Raw genomic sequence first — 16,091 nt, 5'->3', positions numbered from 1 at the left:
TTGGGGTTAGATTTGGGGTTTGGGTTAGGGTGTAATTTTATGTATTGGTTTCTACGTTTTTCTTCCGATTTTAAAACTATTTTTGCTTGGGGTTTGGGTTAGGATGTCTGAAATGTAACAGAAATTCTAACTCCAAGCGACAATGGTAAAAAAATGGAAAAAACAATAAGAAAACAATACATAAAATGCCATGGAAAAGAAAGCCGTGCCACAGACACGAAAAACGATTTATAGAAATTGACAAAAAAAGAGATTCATACCCAATGGCATGAAAAAAGCGGAAAATCATGTCCTGAACACGAATAAATTAATCAAATATTTCGTGACTATAACACAACTTGCCGTGAGACACAAACATGCAGTGAATCATAAGCTTAAAAGTGTTGTATAAAGTGTTGCATGACTCGTGACTTGCTCCTCCCGCAGCTAGTAACTCCTTCCGAATTTTTCTGTACGTTGTAAGAAAGAATCAGTAAAGCTGATCTGTCTTTTATAAATCTGATAAAACTAAAGACTCTTTGGAGATATGAAGGATGTAATACTACTCTATAGGCACTCCAAATTAACATCAGATACGCAGAAACAGCTTGTTTTATGGTAGCTTTAAATAAAAGAATGGCGTGACCTCCAGAGCCATTACTATTTAGGCTGTTTATGTTTGAATAACCTGTAGCTCATCTGGAATGACAGTATACAAACACCAGGGTCATGGGTTATATTTCCAGGAAACACATAAAAGATCCTTTACCTTGAATGCTAAATATAATGGTATTTATAAAAGATGTCACTACAAAAATTGTTTGCAAATTCACCAGATTTTCAAAGAATAAACATACATGGAAACACCTGATATACAGTAGCATTCATGCACTTTTAAATCGGGTACAGAGAGACTCCTATCTTTTGCTACTTTTTGTTTTTTGTGCCATTTCAGGAGTTACACTGACCTCAGGTGGTGTTTTGTTAGTAAGACAATACAACTGTGAAGATGTGAAGGTGATGTGCGGTTACAAATTAAAAAGAGATCCTTTTGTATGTGAAGGTGATGTAAGATTTAACATAAAAGGGGGAAAATAATAAAGCTCTTAAGATAAGTACCACTTTACTGTAGATACTTAATTTTTAGTCTTTATGAACCATTTTCATTTTACATACATCATGTGCCATTCAGTAAGGTGATATTTCCTTGACATTTCCACTTTGCATCTGAATGTGTTTAAATCAGTTCAGTTCTAGTATAAAGTGTGAAAATAACTACAAGAAGTGCATATTTATCTGAATGTTGCTTTTGAGTTGCATTCCCGGCAGAATGACATTTCTTTCCTATTTTTGTTTCATGTACTGTATGATTTATATACAATTTCACATTTAAATTTTTGCATTTGAAAGATGCTTTTATCCAACGCTACTTACAGTCAAATTCAAAATTAAATCTTGCATAATCAATTTAATTCAACTTAAGGCAGAAAAAATGGGTGTTTGCTCTATCATATGGTTTAAAAAAATAAATAAAGTTAATACCAATTTAAGATACTGCTTACAATAACAGTAAAATCATTTTTAGATGAGTTATTAGATGATTCGCATAAGTTGGATACTTGCATAAGGGGGCGTGCACACCAAAGGTTTTTTACGCGGCTGAAACCCCTGGCGGACATCGACTGCCAGCTTTCTTCAACTTAGCGCTTTGTTTGCTGTGATACTTCTGCTTTGTTTATCCATCATTGTACGATGGTTGTGATATTTGTCCCACCCCCTCCTCCACTGTGATTGGACGACCATGTGAGAGCTGATATTGATAAGCTGAGTTTTTCATCCGAAGTTGAATATTTTTCAACTCTTGGCGGTCAACGCTGAGCCGTCTGTCTGTTTTTTGAAAAACGCTGCGCTTCCATTGGAAACAATTGAAAACATACGCCGGCCGCCGGCGTAAACGCTTTGGTGTGCATGCCCACTTAGTCTGTTTATATAGTCTTTTCATAAAATTGTGATGTAATATTATGTGTGTCATTTAACAAATGAGCAAATACACTACGGTATGCATCTGTTTTTACAGAAGAGGTGTGGGTAGTAGCTTGGCAGGAAAAATGTTGATGTTTTCCTAACAAGGCCTCAGAGGATATTGATTGAAATAAAAAATCAAAAGAAGTACTAGCATGATGGTGTGTGTGTGTGCGCGCGCGCACCTTGATCTCTCAATATTTTACTAATGCCTTGTGACTGCCTCCCCATTTATTTTTCATTTAGCATTGAATTAGCCTGTCAGTGTGAGGACTTTGCTGTTGAATTTCCTGAAGAGAGCCAGATTCTGTCCGGCTATGTGGTGAAAGTCAGTTGTATACATGCCTAAGCTTTTCCGTGACCAGACACATACTCGGAAACAATTATAAACAGCCAACATAAAGCCCTCTTTATTCGCTATCACATGTTCTGTTTTTTATATTTATATATAAAACATCTAATTAAATAAACCACATTTAAACTAATAACAGCATATCTATTGACAACGGCATCATAAACAGGCAAAGCAAATATTCCGTATTTTTGATTTTTAAATATTCCTGTCTTTGTGTCTTTTAGTGTTTGGGGTCAAATTCCTAAAGCCCTCTTCCTGTTTTGACATGACAGAATTCCCACACTGAATCCTCCTCCTCTCTTCCTCTTTCCCAGCCATCTCAAGGGAATGTGCTTATGACCAACTCAAATCCGTCCTCAGTGACCCTTCAGATCTTCCCTTAAGACCTCAATGTCAAAAATTAGTGTGTCCAGCAAAGTGACACATCACCGGTTAACCAGCCAGGCGCTAATATTAAGTGGATGCTGTCAGTGCCAGAACTTTACAGCATAATCCTTTAGCTATATTTTTCAGGATGGAGAAAGTACACTCGGTTGGTTCGAGTCCAAATTCAAGTGGATTTGAGAAGACTTTGAATAGAATATAAGAAGAAAGTTGAGATTAATGTAGACCATTAGATGAAAGTTTTAGCATTGTGATATTAAAGTGTAATGTTATGGGAATAAAGTCTTTAAATTGGGAGTTTAACTTTGTAATATTGCATTAATAAAGTAGAAATATTTCACAACAGCCTGTTTAACTGGAAGAATTACATCAATGCTTTGAACAAAGCTGTGTATTTCAAGACTCTTAAAACCGTTTAAACATACATATCTTCTGATTTTGTTGTTTCACCAATCCTCTAGTTGGAACACTTCTGCACATTTTTAAAACTTACTCATTTACAAAATTATAAAGGGAAAACAAAAATCTAAAACTACATGGCGCTGTGTGAAAAAGTGTTTGCCCCCTAAACCTAATAACTGGTTGGGCCACTCTTAGCAGCAAAAACTGCAATCAAGCATTTGCGATAACTTGCAATGAGTCTGTTACAGCGCTCTGGACGAATTTTGGCCCACTCATCTCTGTAAAATTTATGTAATTTAGCCACATTGGAGGGTTTTCGAGCTTTAGTCTTCAAAGTCTTCATTTTGTTTTTATTCAGCCATTCAGAGGTGGACTTGCTGGTGTGTTTTGGATCATTGTCCTGCTGCAGAACCCAAGTTTGCTTCAGCTTGAGGCCACGAACAAATGGCCGGACATTGTCCTTCAGGATATTTTGGTAGACAGCAGAATTCAGGGTTCCATTTATCACAGCAAGTCTTCCATGTCCCGAAGCAGCGAAACAGCCCCCGACCATCACATTACCACCACCATATTTTACTGTTGGTATGATGTTCTTTTACTGAAATGGTGTGTTACTTTTAGCCAGACGTAAAAGGTGTGGGATACATACACCTTCCAAAAAGTTCAACTTTGTCTCTTCAGTTCACAGAGTATTTTCCCAAAAGTCTTGGGGATACTCAAGATGTTTTCTGGCAAAAGTGAGATGAGCCTTTATGTTCATTTTGCTCAGCAGCAGTTCTCGTCTTGGAACTCTGCCATGCAGGCCATTTTTGCCCAGTGTCTTTCTTATGGTGGAGTCATGAACACTGACCTTAACTGAGACAAGTGAGGCATGCAGTTCTTTGGATGTTGTTGTGGGGTCTTTTGTGACTTCTGGGATGAGTCATTGTTGCACTCTTGAGGTAATTTTGGTCTGCCGGCTACTCCTTGGAAGGTTTACCACTGTTCCATGTTTTCGCCATTTGTGGATAATGGGTCTTAATTTGGTTCACTGAAGTCCTAAAGCTCTTGATCTCTCATTTGTCTTTGAATTAATTTGGATCTCAACATGATCTGTAGCTTTTAAGGATCTTTTGGTCTACTTTACTTTGTCAGGCAGGTCCTATTTATGTGATTTCTTGACTGTGAACAGGTGTGGCAGTAAGCAGGCCTGGGTGTGACTGAGGGTGTACTCACACTATCCAAACCAAACCACGCTCGGGCAAGTTTGACCCCTAAAGCCTGGTTCGTTTGACTAGTGTGATTGCTCTGTATCGTGATAGTTAATCTCGCCCTGGCTGGCTTGCAGAGGTGGGCTAGAGCACGGTTCACTTGGGCTCAGGTGCGGAAGGCTATGGTATGAGCGCATTCGCGCCTGAGTGCGATTCAAAAGGAGAGTCGTCAATTGTGCGACCACTCACCTTCATCTGCCTTCATAATAACCTTTTGATACGGGTTGCGGGGTTACGTGAATGTCCAAACTGCACACGTGACAGATCAACTAAGCAATATGATGACATGTGAGAGGGCTGTCTGTCATCGCGCATCAAACGACTCCGAATAAAAATCACAGACTTAACATTACGATGGGTTCCAGGTTTAGGACAGCGCTCTACTTCCTGCTTTTTTCAAAACAGTCGCACCCGAATGACGAAACTGCGCCCGGACTCAAATCGATAAAAGTACAGTGTGAGTGCGTGCATCTGGGGGAGTAGGGAAGGGGAACAATCGCATTGGGGCATGGTTTGGTTTGAATAATATGAGTGCGCCCTGAGTGAAAATGATAATAACAACAATAGTTTTGAAGCACCTTACCCTAGTTGTAAGCCTAAACGTCACATTAACTGTAAATGTATTGCTCAAATCTGATTGTTTGAATTTTGTCCATGGGCCAAAAATGATGTTGACCCAAACCCTGCTTATTTGGTAAGAATCAGGAAGGCCAATACAGAACCATGACATGTAAATTATACTATGAGATTTATTTGGTATCATAGTGGAGAATTTAGATAAACTTCCTACTTCAGAATTTCCTATCACTCTTCCCCAAACATACGCCCATACACTTCAAAATCCACTAAGACTAAATGTAAAACATGCTGCTCTGATCATGTTTTGACAGGAGTTCAGCTCAACACACAGTGAAAGCAGCAGATGAGGAACTTCACAAGAAACGGTCCCACACACTGTCTAAATTTTGCCATATCATAGACTTGTTTTTGCCTATTGGTTTTATATATAGCCAATTGCGATCAACCTCCATACCCTGGTCAGCAGAATTTTTTCATGAATACTTCAAATGTTGAATGATCTGCCTTTGTATGTACAGTATAAAAAAGACTACCCTTCAAAAAAAAAAAAAAAAAACCCACAGGTTGTTTGTGAAGCATCTTATAATGACCTATGCTTATGTTTTAGTACCTCAGATTAAGACACATTTAATTCTCTGCATCTTTAAATGTAGAAATGGTTTCATAGAGATATTTTGGAGCACCTAACCCCACCCCTACTCTAACCTACTCCCAACCACTTTTATTTGCATGTTGTGTTTAACTCTTTCCCTGCCATTGACGAGTTATCTCGTTATCTAGTCAATTTTGCATTTGCATGAAAAAAACTTGTTCCTGATGAGTTTTTATGCTTATCTGTAATACCCCAATTATCCACTAGATGACAAAAAAAACTGAATCAAAACATTATTTATTAATTTTACACTCTGTGCATGTTTTGATAATAGTTCTGAAACTGATCTCTAACAAAATTCCTTCACAAAAATGCAATTATTTCAGCTTTTTGCTAAAAAAATATTTTTGACAAAAAATACCCATATTTAAGAGTATATAAGCAGAGAAAAAATATAGATAGAATGAAACTTTTTTCCCGTTTTGTTTGTTTGTTTGAAGGCAGAGGGGCTGTTCTTTCATTTGATGTATTTGTATGTTTGTATATTTTTAGATTTTTTTCCTGGAGAGCATTTTTTGAAACTATTGTGAAAATTACAAAAAAATGCTGGTGGGGAGTTAATATGGTTGAAAAGTACAATCACAGGTATTTATTGCATAAATTGACTAAACAAATAGCAGAATAAAAGTATTACAAACAACTCATGTTGCAAACCTTGTGAATTGAAGCAATAACAACATTAACATAGATAACATTGTATAAAAACTCATTCATATCTCCGCAAAGGAGGATTTTGTCAGATTTAGCTCACCTTTGATTACATCAGTGTGCCCAAAAAGGCAATTAAGTTGGTACATACATGCAAGGTCATGTATGAAAAGGGAGCCATGGGCTGTCAAGCCACATGTCCTGTGTTTATGAAGTTGCCGGCACACATTTCTAATCTTTTTCTGCTTTTTCTGCTGGTTGGCCCTTTTATAAAGCTTTTTGCAACAGAATAGAATTATGAACACTTTGCCCAGTTTTAAGTTCCCACTTGAATCATTTATTGGGATTTATTGCAATTTAAAATAAAAGGCACTGGAACTGGGGTGAGGGTGGCTGTACACAAGGGTCTCCAGTGGGCAATTTGACCTCTTTTACAGAGTTTAAAGTATAGATGAAGCCATTCTCCGTTTTAGCTGAATCAGCTCAAGGGAAACAGAATGTGTTGAAATGCACCTAACCTTGCACCTTGTTTTACATGCAGGACAAAAATACCACTACATCTAAACCCTGACGATTGGGAAACACCCACAATACAAACCTTCAGCTATCTAAGCTTTGTTGATAAGGAGAGAACTGGGATATTTCCACATCTTTGTAAGCAGAACACTGAACATCTGGCCTACAGGACATCTGTTGTTTTGACACAAGAGGTCAAGGTTTTGTTGGTTAGCGTGACCTAGTTAGCCCCTGCTGCTATGCTGTAGCTACAGTACATGAACAGTAACAGTAATGAACAGCCAAAATCAATAAACGTTTTATGTTCTTAGATAAAAACGGTGTTGTGTAAACAGTCTTCATAAGCTAGCCATTACTCAAAAGAGTTTCTATGAAAAGACGCTTTAGGAAATATCAACAGTATTTATCATTTAGTTAATTATGAAACTTTCATTATTAATATATGTATTATCATAATTACTGTACCTTTACTCAATATTATTATCCTTTCTATTACCTTAATTATCTTAAAAACCTAGTGCGAGAGCAACGCATGGTCTACATGAGAAACATATTCACATAACAGATGTATAGTACATATGTGTGATGTATGTGTGTAAAACAGATGTTGGTGTCTATGAAAACTAACAACACAGAATTAAGGCATTACTGTAAAGCTCACACATGTAATGGAGATTAAATCTGTAGCACGCGTCATTGGCCTAGAATCACGGCGCCAACACTCAGACCTCGACCCCTTTAAAGTCTTTAAAGTTGGGTTTCGTCAAACATGGCTCCAGGGCGGTTTTGGAAATAGATTAGATGTACAGTATGGTACAGATATGCTATGTCAGGCTGTGAACATATCGCTATTATAACAATGATAAAAACCCCTTTTAAATAAATTATCTAAACTTAAAAGCTAAAGTAATTCAATTTTAAAATACGTTATCCTTTTCATTTACATTTAGGCATTTGGCAGATGCTTTCATTTAAAAAACGTACAGGTCCACATTTATCAGTATTCGAGCCCGTGACCTTTTGTGCTGTTAACACAATGCTCTACACCAGGGGTAGGCAACATTGGTCCTGGAGTGTCAATGGCCCTGTCCCAATATCCACACTTCTGCCCTTGTGCCCCTCAATGCGCGTTCTCGCTAAGGGGTGCAAGACCGTAGGGTGTCCGGATCCTCTAATGGTGTTCTCCAGGGGTGATCATAAGCGCACTTAATGCACCCCTTTCACAAGTGCGCATCAGACCGCAAATTGCTATAGGCTATTACCCAGAATCCTAGTGTCGTTAGGTTTCGAATAGCTAACCAACAAGGGAGCAAAACTTTTGCTACGGTCGGACGCCGGGAAAACTCAGAGGGAAAACATTTAAAATGTTTATTTCACAAAGATTAGTTTAATGAGGAATTTCGTACTTCTAAAATAATAGAGTTTAATGGCTTACTTCAGTAATATGTCATGAAACACAAGTATTAGTGATAATATTAGCTACATTTGACTTTATAATACATTCATTGTGAAATTACTACAGCTCAAAAACGCTCTGAATGTGAGTCAAACCGGCAATCGATCCGCCATGTGAGTCGAAAGCTCCGAAAGCCGTGACGTGTGCAGAACTGTCCCAATTCTGCTCTTCACAGCTTCGGGCACTTGCGCACTTACTCTGCTAAGTGCACTTTCAACAAGTGTGCACTTTGAGGAAGACCTTAAGGCGTAGTGTAAATATTGGGACAGGGCTAATGTCCTGCAGATTTGAGCTCCAACCCTGATAAAATCTCAGCTACCTGTAGTTTTTGGGGGACGTTTCTGAGTGGTAAGTTTATTTGTGTTTTTTATTTAGGACCTGCAAAACGTAACTGTAACGTCAATAGTAGAACTTCAGCCTAAAAATGTTAGCTTATAGCATTAACTAGCAAATAGCGCTAACTCAGCAGTACGATTGTAAAAACATTGTAATTAATTTAATGTTGAGACGTACATCATGACTGTAACATCCCAGTCTGTGTTATGTTAAGATTGGCATTGGTCACATACCTACTCTGGGGACACTAATGATTTATTTGACATCTTAAAATGTCTTGTGAAATGTCCACTTCAGGGCAACTAGGTAACTTACTTTTTTAAGTTGAACCATCAGATCTTTTTTACAGTGTACCAACTAAGCTTCAGAACACAATGTTAAAGGAATAGTCTACTCATTTTCAATATTAAAATATGTTATTACCTTAACTAAGAACTGTTGATACATCCCTCTATCATCTGTGTGCGTGCACGTAAGCGCTGGAGCGCGCTGCGACGCTTCGATAGCATTTAGCTTAGCCCCATTCATTCAATTGTACCATTTAGAGATAAAGTTAGAAGTGACCATACACATCAACGTTTTTCCTATTTAAGACGAGTAGTTATACTTGCAAGTTTGGTGGTACAAAATAAAACGTAGCGCTTTTCTAAGCGGATTTAAAAGAGGAACTATATTTTATGGCGTAATAGCACTTTTGGGAGTACTTCGACTCGGCGCAGTAACACCCTCCCTCTCCCATTATGAGAGGGAGAAGGGGAGCGGACTTTTCAGGCGAGTCACGTCCCTGTGTTAGCGGCACTTAAACAGTTCCAAGAATCTCAAATCCAACATGAAGCCCAGATTCATACTTCACCTCCCTGATATATCCCCAGACTGACACAATCCAGCACATGCAGTGTGCGTGAGTGTACTGTACAGGTTTGGCTATGCTTGAGGGGCCTGAATTGAAAATGTCCTCAAATCAAATAAGTCAAATTCAAATCATGTGGAAAACCATTTTCACTATTTGAAATCAACCAAATAATGTTTTAAATCTAACAATGTAAACAGGCATCTCAGAAAAAGTACAAAATCTGTCAATTGGACGATACCCTTTAAAACATATCCCAATTTGTACCATTAAGGTTCATATATTTGGTACAAATTAGTACATTTGAGGCACTTTTTAGAGACACGCCTATGTAGCTTTTTCTTAAAGTGTATAAAAAGATAAGTTCATAAAATGTTCCTTCAGATTTTTAAAAACCATTCAGTCATCATTTTAATATACTCTCCCACACTATACGATTCCCATTTCTCACTAAATCCTTCAACTCCTAATAGCTCATGTATCCATTAGCAGTAGAATAGAGTCGGTCAGGCCCTTAAATGGCTTGCATTCACTCTACTGCTCCGCAACAAACACAAATCCCCTCAAGAACGCAAGTCACCAGCCCAGGACTTCAGCCTCACAAATAAATGACAATTACACAGCATGGCGTGTTGTGTTTGGGCCGAATCCTGCCTAATGGATCCCGCCATATAAATAATGACTGTGTTTTGGACAACGCCTCCAGGGTCTTGTGGAATAGGGCAGGATGAATAAACAGAAAAGGCTATGAGAGACTCTAGTCAAGGGATTGAAGTTGGCTAGGCGAGTCGCTGTCAATCACCCATGCAAACATGTACACACATAAATCCGGAAATGTAAAAATACATATGAGCATATAACACATCTCATGTACTGCAGAGACGGTTATGCTCACACACACACAAAAACTCTATTAGTGCCAATTTAAGTCTTTTATGACGTTAGTTTTTCTTGGACCGAAAAGCATTCCACAAATGCCCATGGCCAGAGATGTAAGCTGCTGTGATGTCGTTGCTTTTAAAAGGGCGTGGCAGCGAGCTGGCAAAATGATTTAGGATGTGGTGTTTAAAAAGCATGGCGCTCTATAAATGCCCTTAATCAAAACTGTGTATACAAGCAAGCACAAACATGGACCAGAAAGAAAGGTAAGTGTCTGCAGAAAGAACATGCAGGAATTTGTCTATTAGCAATTTCTTTTATACAAGCAGAATAGGGCGTGTATGTTTTTGTGTGTGTATTAGTTTGTTTGTAATAAAATAAAACAAGTGGCATACCAGCCACTCATGAGAAGTTCTTCTGGGTGAGCACTCAGCAGTATACATAAGAAATAAGACCTTCAAGACAACTTGATAACTGCACCAAGTTAAGACTTTTGAGCAATTGCTAGGTGGTTACTTAAAGGGCAAACCAGTATTACGAAATTACGTACCTATAGTCACGTAAATTTGTGAGTCTTTTCCGTGACACTGACACGTTTTTCCGCCTTTTCGCGTAAACATGTCACGCAATTCATTTCGGCGCAGTAACAGTACTACTCTTCATTCATAAAAGGAAGAGAGGGAGAAGGGGAGCGGACTTTTCAGGCGAGTCGAAGTACTCCCAAAAGTGCTATTACGCCATAAAATATAGTTCCTCTTTTAAATTCGCTTAGAAAAGCGCTATGTTTTATTTTGTACCACCAAACTTGCTCGTATAACTACTCGTCTTAAAATTGAAAAACGTTGATGTGTTTGGTCACTTCTAACTTTATCTCTGAATGGTACCATTGAATGAATGGGGCTAAGCTAAATGCTATCGAAGCGTCGCAGCGCGCTCCAGCGCCTACGTGCACGCACACAGACGATAGAGGGATGCACCAACAATTCCCAGCCAAGGTAATAACATACTTCAACACCGAAAATGAGTAGACTATTCCTTTAAGGCAACATTCATGTCAATGGAACAGACCCTAAAAGCAATATTAAATTTATGAACACAATTTATGGACATATTTAGGTGTGTTGCTCATGTGGGAGATGAAGATTGTAATCACTTCAACCCATCTCCATTCTTTCTGCCCCTATTAACTTCGTCTCATTTATAAAAAGTTGAAGAGACTATAATGTGTAATATAAAACTAATTGAAATCTTGTGATGCAGGAAACATTACCCTTTTTTTCTATATTTCAATTTTCTAGTATGTAAAATTACTTTGTTATGGACAATTTATTTGGAAATCCCCACAGAATTCCCACTGCTGACTAAAGACTTTAATAGGCATAACAAATAACACAGAAACATTCTTGTTCGGAAAATAATTTCTTCACAAACTATGGGGCGGTTTCCCGGACAGGGATTAGACTAGTCCTACACTAAAATAAGTGTAAGAGCTGTCCAAACTGAAAACAACTTGCACTGACATATCTTAAGACACATCAGTGCCCTTTGTTTTGCTTCAAAAAGCACACAAGTAATTTTAGTAAGGCATGTTTGTTAAAAGTAGTTTCCTAATTAAACTAAGGCCAAGTCCTGACCTAAGCTAATCCCTGTTCGGGAAACCACCCCTACGTAACCTATTCACTTATTTTTTTTTTTTTTTAGGAAAAAAATGAAGTAAATGTATCGTCATTTTACATAATCTATTCTGGATCAATCAGAACAATGCTCATTGACTCATATAACCTTACCTTTCTTGAACGAAGTTTGACATGGGAACTCTCAGCTTTTGATGCAATTTCAGGATCTTTAGATGGATTTGGTTTTGTTTGATGTTCCCCATGTTGACATTCTCCTCTCTTTGTGTCAGACTCTGTCTTAATCCCATCACTACTAGCAAGCGTTTCATTTATCATTTGGTATTCTGCAGTTTTGGAGAAAGGTCTTGAGGTTTGATCGTCAACAGATACAGTTTCAGACTGACTTGCCAAATGCTCACCATTACTATGACCTTCCAACTCAGCACATGTTTGACATCCTGGCATTTCTACTGTAACAAGAGCAGTAACATCATCTCCTGATTCTGGTGTAGACCCTTCATGAATGGTTTGAAGTTTTGAGGGGCAGTCATGCCACATTTCCATTTCCATGTAAATTTTTCCATGTGACTCATCGGGAGAAGTTAAACTACCATCCGTAAATCTCTTTTGACCTGAACCCTCAAACAAACCATCACCCTGATCCTGATTATCTTGTATATGCTGCATTATAGCAAGATGTTTGCACACCAAGGTTTCTTTATTAGTATCTGAGCTTTGCTCTGGAATGTTTGAATCAGACGTTTGAAGGGTTGATGGTAAATTTACAGTAGCAAAGTTTGTGACCATGGTTTGGTCTGGGTTTGGGCATTTAACTTTGCCACTCGTTACCATTTCCAAATTATTTCCACAAAATTGTCCTTGCACAGTATTCTTTAAATCAGATGTGGGAGGTTGACTAATTATGTCTGTCATTGAGCTTGTAACAGTCATATGATTACATAATAACTTTTGTCTTTCCGCAGTGACCTTTACCATCAATTCTGTATTTTCAAGTAATTCCATACAAGTTTTACTTTTTGGAGAAGTTTGTTCCGAACAATCCACTTGAACTGAGTTGTTAAAGAAGATATTGCTCTTAGTCTTTGACACATTTGATAAATCACTCGCTTCCTCTTTTTGGGCCAGTACTGTGGTCGGCAGCGCCAAAAGTGTCAGTCCTTGGAAAGCAGATACTTTATCCTTGTTTAGCTCCTTATTACAATGATCTTCATCATGAGCTTGCAAATTTCTCAGAGAAGAATGTTTCGATTCATCTTGATCTGCCACACTGTCTGAAGGTAACTCACTATCTCGGTCATTCATTTGCCTGGCCATCTCAGTTGGTGTGTTGCCAGTACATCCCTCACGCATCACCGTTTGGTCCTTCAAAAAATGATATGAAGTTCCATCTTCCAAATTACGAATTTTTGCTTTAATCCTTCTCTTACTATCTTCCAGGTCATCTTGAAGGAAGGCTAAAGTCTGGTTCTGGTGATGACCACATTCAGGCATTGAGGCACACCTGACCCTACCGTGCCGTCTGAAAGGGTTCTTTCGGTCCCCAACGACTGCATGGCAGCAGACCAAATCCAGGTCATCATAACTGTACTGTATTCCTGACCGCTGGGTCACATGGTCCTCCCAGTCCCTCTTACGTATGGCAACAGGCATGGCCAAATTCCTCCGCTATCCCATAGAGCCTTATTACGATGACCAACGGAAAGCATAAAAACAGACACTGGTTCTGGTATAGCAAGAGAGGGAATAAAAGAGAGTTTTTTATTCCCATACACTTTGAGCATTAATGTTATCTTTGCAAGTAAAAAAAAGCTTTAATGCTAAGGAATGCTCTGTTGACATTGAATCTCAAGTGCTCTTAAGTCTAAAGTGTCTGATCTGTGTTCAGTTGAAAAGCATCAATGCATCTCTAACAACTTAATGTAATGCCACTAACCTTCTCAACAATTGACTTGCCGCATTAACAAACAATTGGTTGTCCAAGATCCACAGGTTTCTACATGATTTATATTTCATTAATAGCATTGTACTTACTGTACACTAATGATCATTTACAACTCCCACGACATGATTCAAAAAGCAGATTTCAAAACCATAGCTTTCAAACGCAGCTGCAGAAATGAATCCCTGAAAATCAGACATATCCCATTTACCCTTGCGTCAAAGTTTGAGTCAGCCAAGCATTTCAACAGACCCTCCACCCACTCGAAAGTACAGTAAGACCTCTTTACGTTTCGCACTAAGTCATTCTTCAGTGATTAGCCACCGTATGCTGACTTCTCTTTAAAATTACACCAGAAGGAAAGTTCCAAAATGGAAAGAAGAGTGCAGTAATAAAAGGCTGCTTAGAAACCACAGAGCGTGGTGAAATAGCAGGAGCTCTTGTCGTCCCCTACGCCTGATAGATCTTCTTGACGTCTAAGTGAAGTTAGCGGTTAGTGGCTGATACTCAGAAGAAGGTCCTTTAACATCTGGCCATAAGTTACTCCTCCTGTGGAACATCTGGTCTTGGAGTCCAGCCTGAGAGAGTTTGTTTGTTTTCTATAAAGATGCTAAACTTGTCTTAAAGAGAATCCTTAGTTCCTGTCATCACCGAGATGCTTCATGTATATATGGTAATTTCTGAGAGAGATTATGACCTGGTGTGAATACGTTGTAGCCAAGTAACTAAATGTCTTAATTTGAAACACTAACACTTAGTCTGCAGCGCACAAAACCATAAGAGGATGGTCAGTCTTAGCATTAGTACCTGAAAGCTTGTCCTCTATTCTTCTTCTCTTATGAGTGTGTCAGTGTGTTTGCACCATCCGTCCACGGCGATGGAGCGACCAGTTACCCCCTCTCCCCAGTATGCGGTGAGCTCACCCCCTGACACAGTTGACTCTGTTCTCCAGCCCGCCAGGACATTGTGGTCATGTGTCTTCAGAGGTCAAAACTTTTCTATAGTCCCACGAAATCAGCATTGAATAAATACAACTGCTGTGTTTGAGAGAATTTAAAGAAAAGTTTTGAAGTAAGAACCAAACATAATACGAACAAGAATCCAGCTGGAAATTTGCACTTCAGCACTCTTCTATGGTACTGTCAAAACGACATCGACAAAAAACTCCCAAGATGTGAATGAGGAAGCCTCCGTCTTCTCCAATGCAGATCACTGATAGTGGTCAGTTCCTGCTGGAGATTTTTCATCTTAGAAGCAACAGGGAGGAGGTGGAGGAAACGCGTGGAGCTTGCAACTGGTTGCCTGTGGTCATCTTGATGGCATTAGAGGACTTTCAATCACGCCAAGCGCTCACGCCAGGAGGGATGACTGTTTCTGTTCATCTCTTTTATTCTGAGTCACAGTTTCTCTTTCTCTTCTCTTCCATCTCTTCTGTATTTCTGTTTATAAAACCATCTATACCACCGATAAATGACAGTCGTGGACTTTTCTCGCTTTTTGCTGTTGTTCTTGAAGTTGAATTCTTCCTTTAAATCTCCATGTCACATTCTTCCACATTTCCTCTCACTGACATTCACACACACGCATAGACACACACACTCTTTCCACGCCTCTCTGCGTGTATCGCAGTGTGTTAGCTGGAAAAAGCATTCAGGACTTGGTTTTGATTAGAAGCAGACAGGGTGCTGTGTAAAGGTTTGGATCCGAGAGCCAAGTTAGATTGCAGTAATCCTTTGGCACCTATTTCTGTAGCTAATGCAATAGCTTAAGCATCCTTATGCAAACATTTTAAATCTAATAATACCAATGAAAACATATAGTAGATAATGTGTGTTGTATATATATATATATTTTTTTCAGACATACCATTATAATAATAATAATAATTCAGAGCCTCCAAAATTTGATTGCTATTAGCCACTTTTTTACACCTTTAAGCAAAGGGCAGCATCAACGTTTTGACAGTAGCTTGCTTGTTCTTGAAAATCTTCAAAAGAAAACAAGGTATAGTGTATTTCAGTGTGTGAGTAGCCCATTCATTGCCTAATATAGACATGTTGCTTGACAGTCACCCTCTCTTATTTTCTCTCTCACTCTTGCTTTCCGTTGTTTAAAGAGAAAGGATCTGAAACTCATACAAACTTACTTAACAGAAAACCACTAAGCAGATGTTAGGCAAATAAAATTACATAAAATTATTATTATTA

General features: G+C 38.6%; 1 protein-coding gene across 3 annotated transcripts in view; it reads right to left on the bottom strand.

Moving 5' to 3' along the window:
- Positions 1–15,437, bottom strand: part of dlc1 (DLC1 Rho GTPase activating protein) — a 129,852-nt gene extending 114,415 nt beyond the window's left edge. The window contains exons 1-2 of one of the 3 annotated variants that reach the window (XM_055205730.2): positions 13,977–15,437; positions 12,096–13,668 (exon numbers count right to left, since the gene is read on the bottom strand). In XM_055205730.2, the coding sequence (XP_055061705.2) occupies positions 12,096–13,595 (1,500 nt within the window). In that variant the 5' untranslated portion in view covers positions 13,596–13,668; positions 13,977–15,437. The remainder of the gene's footprint in view (positions 1–12,095; positions 13,669–13,976) is intronic. The other 2 variants (XM_055205732.2, XM_055205731.2) reach the window with 2 other exon arrangements.
- Positions 15,438–16,091: the final 654 nt, after the last annotated feature.

Source organism: Misgurnus anguillicaudatus, chromosome 3 (genome assembly GCF_027580225.2).
Source record: "Misgurnus anguillicaudatus chromosome 3, ASM2758022v2, whole genome shotgun sequence".
Lineage (NCBI taxonomy): Eukaryota > Metazoa > Chordata > Actinopteri > Cypriniformes > Cobitidae > Misgurnus > Misgurnus anguillicaudatus.
The sequence above is the reverse complement of the archived record's forward strand: the minus strand, read 5'-3'. Positions and strand labels throughout refer to the sequence as shown.